Source organism: Pleurodeles waltl, chromosome 11, assembly GCF_031143425.1.
Source record: "Pleurodeles waltl isolate 20211129_DDA chromosome 11, aPleWal1.hap1.20221129, whole genome shotgun sequence".
Classification (NCBI taxonomy): domain Eukaryota; kingdom Metazoa; phylum Chordata; class Amphibia; order Caudata; family Salamandridae; genus Pleurodeles; species Pleurodeles waltl.
In genome coordinates, this window is record NC_090450.1 from 825512419 (window position 1) to 825522199 (window position 9781).

General features: G+C 47.8%; 1 protein-coding gene across 3 annotated transcripts in view; it reads left to right on the plus strand.

Annotated features, from left to right (window-relative positions):
• MORC2 (MORC family CW-type zinc finger 2) overlaps positions 1-9393 on the plus strand; it is a 353542-nt gene extending 344149 nt beyond the window's left edge. For all 3 annotated transcript variants that reach the window (XM_069214663.1, XM_069214664.1, XM_069214665.1), the window contains exon 27: positions 9028-9393. In XM_069214663.1, coding sequence (XP_069070764.1) covers positions 9028-9096 — 69 coding nt within the window. In that variant the 3' untranslated portion in view covers positions 9097-9393. The remainder of the gene's footprint in view (positions 1-9027) is intronic.
• Positions 9394-9781: the final 388 nt, after the last annotated feature.

A 9781-nucleotide genomic window follows, 5' to 3' on the forward strand; every position in this document is an offset into this window, starting at 1 on the left:
TACATACATTAGACATAAAAAGAGCACTAATGTATTACATTGACAGAACAAAACAATTTTGTAAAACAAAACAATTGTTCGTAGCCTTCAAAAAACCTCATGCAGGTAATCCTATATCCAAACAAGGCATTGCCAGATGGATAGTTAAATGTATTCAAACTTGCTATATTAAAGCAAAAAGAGATCTACCTATTACACCAAGAGCACATTCCACTAGGAAAAAAGGCGCCACAATGGCTTTTCTTGGGAATATACCTATGACAGAAATTTGTAAGGCAGCCACCTGGTCTACGCCTCAGCCACAGTAGGACAGGCTGTATTAAGAACATTATTTCAGACAACTTCAACTCCTACAGGCTAAGCCACTGCTTTTTGGGGAGATTACTGCTTATTAGTCTATGCACAGCATGTGTATCTGCAGCTACACATGCCACCAAACGGAAAATGTCACTTACCCAGTGTACATCGGTTCGTGGCATGAGACGCTGCAGATTCACATGCGCCCTCCCACCTCCCGGGAGCCTGTAGCCGTTCTTAGTTGAATGAAAATTGTAAATTTGTAAATAAATATTATTTTAATACACATTATGTACATACATACCTACTCCATTGCATGGGCACATCTAGTATATTCACAACTCCTACCTCTGCGGGGAAAACAATCTAAGATGGAGTCGACGCCCATGCGCAATGGAGCCGAAAGGGAGGAGTCCCTCGGTCTCGTGACTCGAAAATACTTCTTCAAAGAAAAACAACTTGTAACACTCCGAGCCCAACACTAGATGGCAGGATAATGCACAGCATCTGAATCTGCAGCGTCTCATGCCACAAACAGATGTACACTGGGTAAGTGACATTTTCCATATATATATATATATATATATATATATATATATATATATATATATATATATATATATATATGTGTATATACAGAGTAATTGTTAGGAATTAGCATGTAGAAATAACAAGCATTGGCAAAGATTAGTGAAAAATAGCTAAGGCCCTATAATGGGGCCAAACCATATACTAAAATAGTGGAATGTGAGGGGAGGTCCCCCACCCAAGGATGTGGAGTAGTTAGAAGGGAGCTGGGAGAACTCGGGACCCCAAGAGGTGAGTACCTAGGTGGCCCCCACCGACCAGGAGAGCAGAGGTAAGTTACCTGGTCTTCCTAAAGACTAACAAGGGGACTTGGAAAAGGAAGATTGCAAGACCAGGACCACTCCATTGGAACCCAAAAGTGGATTCCTGAAGAAGAGGGCCTGAAAAAGAAGGGGACAGAGTCAGTCCGCACAAGAGTGTCCAGACGGGGCAGGAGCTGCTACCCACCATTCTGTGGACAAAGATCCAGGTCGACAGGGGAAGATTAAGATCAGCTGTGGAGCCCATGAGCTGCAGAGAGGTCCTTAGAGTCATGCAGATGATGTACCATGTCCGTCGCCAGGACGCAGATGGTCAGTGGTCAGGAGGACCACCAACAAACCTTAGCAAATGCAATTCTGGGCACAAGAGGATTTGTAGAAAGGAAGAGGACCAGCTAGGTCCAGGAGACTCTACCCTCGGAGGTGAGTCTGGGCTGAACCTTAGCAGTTGGGAAAGTCAGCAGAAGCAGTCGCTGCCCCCACAGGCAACCCGCTGGCAGCAGGCACAGCAAGTTGCAGCGAAGCCCAGTCAGTACACCTGGAGAGAATCCCAACCTTGCTGGAGCAGCAGAGGAGAGACTGTCCTTGCAAAGATGAAGTGCTGGAGGCCAGGGCTACTTGGAGCCTGAATATTTTTTAGAGCAGGAGTCAACAAGCCTTGGTTGCTGCAAAAGTCATTGTGCACAGAGGTACTGTTATTTCCTTTAAAATCTGATCTACTACCGCACAGAGTGGTAGGGGCTCATCAGCTCCCAAGTTGGATAGAAGGTTGAGAAGGACCCATAGGACACTCAAAACCACCACCTGTGTTCAAAATTCTTTCTGGAGCTGAAATGGCAGAAGATCCCAGCAGCCGGTCGTTGTTGCCGTAGGTTCCTGCAGATGCAGAGGAGTGACTCCTTCACTCCATGGGAGATTCCTTCTTGCTTCTTTGGTGTAGCTGAGGTCTTGCCGACCCCAGACGATTGTGGAAATGTTGCAATTGCAGGATGGAACCGGGGAAACAATTTTGCAAGGCAATGTCGTCTCAGGAGTTGCAGGCTTGTTTGGTTCCTGTGAATTCCAGCAGCGGTTCCGGTGGCCAGGAGCAGAAGAGGTCATTACAGGGGAGTCTTGCACTCCAAATCTGGAGACCCACCTGCAAGGGAGTCCCTAAATAGTCCTACCAGGGGGATTGGTCACTCTGCAGCGTGACCACCTATCAGAGGGGGTCACTGACGTCAGTCACGTGTCCTGACCGACCAGATGCTCCTAGGGGCCTCTGCACATCTTGTTTCCAAGATGGCAGAATCAAGTGGCCACCTGGCAGAGCTCTGGGTATCACCCCTTGGCTCTTTCGCGCCAGAGCAGGAACCGTGGGGCCTTGGACTGGTGCAAACCAGGTTATGCACAGAGGGCACCAAGTGTGCCCTTCAAAGCAAGCCGGTGGCACGGGGATGTTGCCTTCCTCTCGCGCTGGAAATACTTTGTTCTGCCTTCTGATGCTTGAGCTGGTCAAGCAGCTGGAGAGCAGAAACCTGTCTGAGGGGCTGCAGCAGCGTGGGCTGCCCGCAAACCCTGAAAGACTTCCAGGAACAATACTGGGGTTCCTCTAAGGAGACCCCAGGGTGCATGGAATCATGCCACCAATACTGGCATTAGTATTAGGGTATGATTCCGACATCTTTAATACCAAACATGCCTAGGTTCGGAGATACCATTATGTAGCTGGACCACAGGTGGCCAGTTCACGGGTAAAATGAAGTCCCGTGCATTGGAACTGGTGTTTGTAGGGGCACCTCTGCTTATGCAGGGATGCCCTCACACACAGGCATCAGCACCCTACCCTCTGGGCTAGGAGGACCTACCATAGGGGTGACTTGCAGTGACCTGGTGCAGTGACCAGCAGTGAAAGGGTGCATGCACCTTTCACGCAGGCTGCTATGGCAGGCCTGCAGACATAGTTTGCATGGGCTCCTATGGGTAGCATTATACATGCTGCAGCCCATGGGGGACCCCTGGTGTACCAATGCCCTGGGTACCTAAGTACTATATACCAAGGACTTACACGGGTACATCAGTATGCCAGTTGTACCAAGGCAACCATATTTAGAGGACAGAGTACAATCACTGGGGTCATGGTTAACAGGATCCCATTGAAGACTGTCAAAACACACTGATAAACAGGTAAAAAGTGAGGGTAACCATGCCAAAAAGAGTGACTTTCCTACACTCCCCGGTCTGCGAACTGATTTTTAGGCACAGGGACTCTTTCAGGGCCCTAGTTCTGGCGCACCAGTCTCAGTGTTCTTCATGGCTCCACACTTCTGGTGTGAATGGAAACTGACCTCAGTGCGTCGGGGTGGCACCCGTATACGACCACAACGCCATCACAGCAACCGCGGCACCAGTCTTGGGATCCAGTCTGATGCCTGGGGAAATTTCTAAGGGAAGGAATCTGCAACTAGAATATGTTTCTACCAGATAATTTGTTACCATAGGTAAGTAACTTGTTCTTGTCTTCTTAAGTTTTTCAGAATCCTTCCGCTCCAGCTGAAAAGTCTTTTCACCTTCCCTACGAGGTTTTACATCTTTTATGTGTTTAAACGAAGCATGTCTGTCTGCATACTGCAGGCATATTAGCACTGGTTTGTCCATCATAATGCAGTTTTTAAAAGGATTGTCTCTTGTAAACTACTTTGTTACCAGAAGGTAGACAGATCCTTGCTATGTAAACCTAAGGCCCATTCTGCTAGGGGTTAAGCTGTTACCACTGCTTTTTTGACAAACATTCCATAGTGAAGGTTTATAAGATTGCCACACAGTCCATACATCCATAAGATACTGCTGCCTAGATCAAGATCTCAGAGCAGATCTTGAGGTTGGGAAACATTATTGAGTAATTTCTTTGCTTAGATGTAGATATTTCCTCTTTCTTCCACAGCCTTGCTTACTATTCTTTTCAATTCGTATGGTTTTCAGTAGCTATCCCATCAAAGAAAACGTAAAGTTTCTTACCTTAAATCCTAGCTCTCGCTCAGTAAAATTTCCATTGAAGTCATAATCTACCCTTCCTTCTCTCAGTGAAAGAATAGAAACAGTGAATACATAAAGGTATACATAAAGGACAGCGTCCTAAGTCCCTGAACAAAAGGAACTGGAGCAGCTGTCACTGACTGAGTCATTGTGCGGGCATGATGTGATGGTATACTGGAAGTATGTGTTTCCCTCAAGGAGCAGTGAAACTTTTCCATCCTCTTTAGTCCACAGTTTATCCAAGTAGGCTGCAGCCAAAAAAGGTTGGATCCTGCACATGGGCAGGACTATTCATTAATTTTAATGGCGATCCCAGTGAAAGAGAACTAGGTTTACTTGTAAGGACATTTTCCTTTAATATGATTAGTTTGTTTGGGCTCTCTAACTTTGATCTTTCTTAACTTATGAAGTGAACTCCCAGCACAGGTACCTTCTCTGGAAGCAATTTGTTCTACTGAGAACGTATATGGTAAAGCATGAGACCCTGATGTAAAGTTTAACAGGAGTAGTCCCTCAATGGTAGGTTTGAGGTTGAGCGTGCATGGGTACAAAAAGACATGGAAATATTCAAAAGGGTCAAATATGTGCTACAGAATACATCATCTTCCTCCTGTAGTTGTGGAGACAGTTCTAGGGATTCTTTTCATCAGAAAAAATAGATGTGCCACTGCTCATTTCTTTAAATTGAGATTTGAAAATAAGAATGTGGAACACTGGTTTATCAGATGAGCACAGAAGGCATTTGTTCATTGGCTTAGCACACGGAACCTTCTTTCGTATAAAGACTTCTAGCCACAGATTCACCACTTTTTTAATTTTTCCTAGGCGTCAGACTGGATTCCGAAACAGTACCTCTGTTCACTGGAAGGTGGTGCTGTGCAGCTCCACACTGATGCCGGCTCCACACTGATGCCATACTTATCCATAACTGGCCTGTGGAGCCTATATAGGTGCCAATCCCTTGCGCTGCTGTCCAGTCCATTCTTTCTGCGCCACCAGCCGACAGCTTTTAAAGCCTGCAAGGTCTGTCACAAGCAATTGTCTGTGACAGATCTTCATCAGATTTTCCTGTGGTCCCCGGAGTTGAGTCATGACTCCTTGGCTCGGAGTGATGCCATGTCGATAAACCCGAAGCCCATATGAGACAGCGAACGTAACTCTACATCACCAAGCATGAAAGACAACTGTGATGAGACCAGTCCAAATCAGATGTTCAGTGCTGTTCCTGATCCAGAAGTCTCAGGAGTAGTTCCAAAAGGCGATATTCATCTCAGTCAGAGAAAGGGTCAGGTAAGTAATAAAAAAAGCATAAGAAATCTAAGCAGGAATCTGAACATTTCCCACTACTCACATTATCCTGAGAAGGGGGGGCACCATACATCTCAATTTATTCGAAGCCTTTTCCACAACTGGTTCCGGCACAACCTGAGTTTCCAAAACAAATCCTAGAGTTCCGCAAGGCCATGTTCTGACTCTTCAGTTCCTTGGTGACTCCCTGTGGCATGCCTCTGGGCCCCAATGAACCAAGATGCTCTCCATCTGGAATATTGACGGGGGTTCACCTTCTGCGCCAGTTGGACCCGCCAAGGCCATCTCAAGCCGCCTCCAGCTCCAATTCTGACTGCAGCACCATGGTCCACTCCAATCCCTGGAAGTTCAACACCAGTGCTGACTCTATTGACGCCGAAAGACAAGGTACCTTTTTCAATCTCTGACTCTAAGTTGGCACAGGTTTGACCTTGACTGAAGCTGCTGTTGAGACGCACTTCCTCCTCTCGACCAGCCACCTCCACAAGGGAGAGCACATACCCTGCATTCTCGTTTTGGCATGGATTCAAACAATGATTATGACATGGGTAATGGGTTTGAACAGCCATACCACGAAGACCTACAAGAAGCTAGTGGACTTGATACTGCCCCTGAGTCTGGGCTCCTTTCACCCATGGAAATGCCACTGAAAAGTGCGCATCTTATGCCATGGTGGCTGAAGTCATTGACCTCCAAGCTCTCCACCTTGGAGGTCAAGACCAATGTCCTGACAGAAGTCCTCCAGCCAAGGCAAGCATCAACTGAGCCTCTCATCCCTGCCAATGCGGCACTTAAGGATACTTTTATGGGGCCTGGGCTAAACCTTACTGTGGCCTCCAGTCAATCTCAAGACGCCACTGCCCTGCCCGGGTCGACCCGCTGTTTTTTTTTTTCTCAGCACCCCTCCCCTGAAAGGTTTTTGTTGCAGCTGTTTAAAAGCAGGACAAAACCAAACACATTTCCAACTATTACCCCTGTAGGAAGTCAAAACGGGTGTAGAAGTTTGGAAAGTGAGCCTTCTCATCCAACTGCTTGGCTCTTAGATCAGTTATTTCCAGCTGCCTTCTGTTGTGCTATTCCCACACCCTTATGGATGTGGTGGCTCAACTCTTCCGAGGTGTTCCTGAAGATCTCCAACGTCAGCCAGGCTATGCAGGATGGTTCTTGACATGGCCAAGTTCACAATTTATTGTGGCTTAGGCACCATTGACTCCTTCAGACAGGCCATTGGCAATAGGGTCACAATTCGCTACTAAGGAGGCACTCTCCCTGGGCTTGTCTGCCCCACCTCACCTACCACACCAGCCCTATCACTCCTTTAATGGCTTCGGCAGAGGCATCCCTTACTGTCGACCAGTATAACCTCAGGAAGCTGCCCCAGCAGTTTTACAGTTGAGGCTGTGATACCCGCCGGCCTGTGGTACCAAAGTCAGCAGGCACCCAGCCTACTGTCCCCTGCAGCCCCACCTACCAAACCCCTTTAGCATGCCCTTAGTGGAGCATGAACACCCCCTGGGAAACCGGATTTGACGATTCTCACTGCCTATGTATGCCATAACATCCTGCAAATTAATCGGAAGAGGTATGCCCTACCCTTCCTTTCTACGCTGCTGCACCTTCCACTGTTCCCCCAATGACTGACATAGAGCACCATCTGTCTGTTTTGTAGCAGGAAGTGAAAGACCTTTTGGCCTTCGGGCTATTGATAGGGTACCTGGGCTAGAAGTAGGACGTAGTTGTTATTTCCACTGCTTTATGGTACCCAAGAAAGATGGAGGCCTCCTATTTTAGAACTGCGCCCTCTCAAGTTTCTTTGCAAGGAAAGATGCAGAATGCTTACACTGGCCCTTGTCTTGTCTAAGCTCTACCCTGGAGGCTGGATGCATTGGACATGCAGGGTGCCTATTTCCATACACCGGTCCTGAGGACTCATCAGCGCCACCTGCGCTTTGTGGTGGAGGCAGGAGCTTTTCCAGTTTCCCACCTTAGAATATGTACTGCTTTGATATCTGTTCAAAAAGGTGAGGAATTTGTGGCTAAAAGATTCTGTCAGAAGAACAAGTTGTTTACATTTGGTAACACTCTTTCTGGTAGAGACTCTGGCCCTCATTCTGACCTTGGCGGTCTTTTCGCAAGACCGCCGAGTTACCGCCGCGGTGAAGACCGCCGACCGCGGCGGTATGCCGCTGTGCGCATTCTGACCGCTGGGAGCGTTCCGCCGGAAAACCGCCAGCAGCCACACTGGCGGTCGGCGGGAAAGTGGAGACTGGTCAACCTCCACCGCCACGCCAGCAGAACACCGCCCACAGAATTACGACCCACATTTCTGTGTGGCGGTCTTGTGTTGGCGGTCTTCTGTTGGCGGTCACCTCCCCATGGCTCCTGTCACCTCCCGGAGGACCAACGCACAAGGTAAGTTGATCGTCCGTGAGGGGAGGGGTTGGGGGGGTGTTGTGTGATGTGTGCGTGCATGGGGGTGTGCGTGTGAGTGTGTAGAGGGGGTGTGTGAGTGCGTGCATGCGGGCGGGGAGTGCTGCTGTGCCTATGGGCAATGTGTGTAGTTCGGCGGGTGCGCATGTCGGCATGTATGTGTGCGGGTATGTGTCCCCGTTGTGTATGTGTGTGTGTAGGGGGTGTGTATATGTGCATGTTGGGGGTGTGTGCATGTCGGGGTGCGTGTATGTGCATGTCGGGGTGGGGGTGGGGAGGGGGTTCGTACCACCTCTGGGGGGTGGCAGGGGGGTGGAGGGTGTGGGGGGAGGACTCGGGGGGGCAGTGGGGGGTGGGGGAGACCCCTATCAGTGCCAGGGAAGGAATTCCCTGGCCCCGATAGTGCCTACCGCCATGGTTCGCATGGCGGTTCCCGGACGCCAGAAACCGCGGCGGTAAGCAGGGTCATGATACCGTTGGCGGTCTTGGGTCGACCGCCGGACCGGAGTGCGCAGACTCCAGCCCGTCGGTCATGACCGCCGTGGCTGTCGGAGTGGGGAAGTGGCGGTCGGTCGCGGCGGTGACCGCCGCGGTCAGAATGCCATTTTTAATACTGCCGGTCTGTTCGCGGTCCGACCGCCGCCTCTCCACCGACCGCCAAGGTCAGAATGAGGGCCTCTGTCTACTTGCAGATTCCATACTAACACTCCCATCCTTCCCATTCTGTAATTAGACTCTATCCATTAATAAGATTCCAATTCTAGGAATCTGCATACTGGTCACAATCAACTTGCTATTGGGGCTCTGCGAATTGGGGTGTGGACAGCCTCGAATGCAAATTATGTCAGTGCAAGGGACTGGTTTCTTTATAGGCTCTGCTCGTCATTTCTGAAGTGGAACAGCGTCAGTGCGTAGCCGCATGGCACCACCTACCATCGTGCAGAGGGACTGCTGAAATGTTTTCGGATCCAGTCTGATGCCTGGGGAATATTCAAAAGGTGAGGAAACTGTGGTTATGTAACATAACTACTAGAAAGAACATTACCAAAGGTAGGTAATTTGTTCTTTACTTCTTCACTTACACAAGTCAAGGCGAGATCCAACTATTTTTTCCTTTTTTATTCTGTAGGATATTGATATCAACACCGATGATGAACTAGACGCCTACATTGAGGACCTTATAACAAAAGGAGATTGAGATGAGTGCACGTGCATTAGAGCTACTATGACTGCAACTGAAAACCCAGAGGACAAAAAATGCAGTAATGTCCGAGCTCCATTGGATGCCCACTCCAACCAGTGAATGGGGCCACACAGAGACTGAGAGACAGCATTGAGACTGCTCATTTGTACATAGTATATTGGTCTGTTCGTGTAAAGCTTGATTTTATGTTTTTACATGCCAGAATGTGCTGTTACTGACAAGTTTTAACATTGTAGTTCTTTGTTGATACATATTTATTTTTTAAAAGAAACCAAGGCATAATGCCAGAAATTCGTGGTGTGCTTTGTATTTTTGTTTTGAAGCAAATTCTGGCATTGCATATATATATTCTTATCACATCGTCGTTTTTATATCCTAGAGGAGGTATCATCTATTTTGTCTTCATAAAAAATATTAGGATTTTTACGTTTCTTAAAATAACAATGAAGGAATAATGTAACTTGTTAGCAGTAATATATCCACACATAAGGTCATGATACATTTGACACACAAGAAACAATATGTTTATACAAAAAAGGATGACATAAGTAAAAACGTATAAATAGACTCACATGGCAAGACGTCTCGCAGGATGGATAAGGGTTTAAGACCTTAAAGACTTCAAACCCCAAACTGTTAAAATGAGAAAATGTATTGGTATATTGGTGCCTAAAGTAAG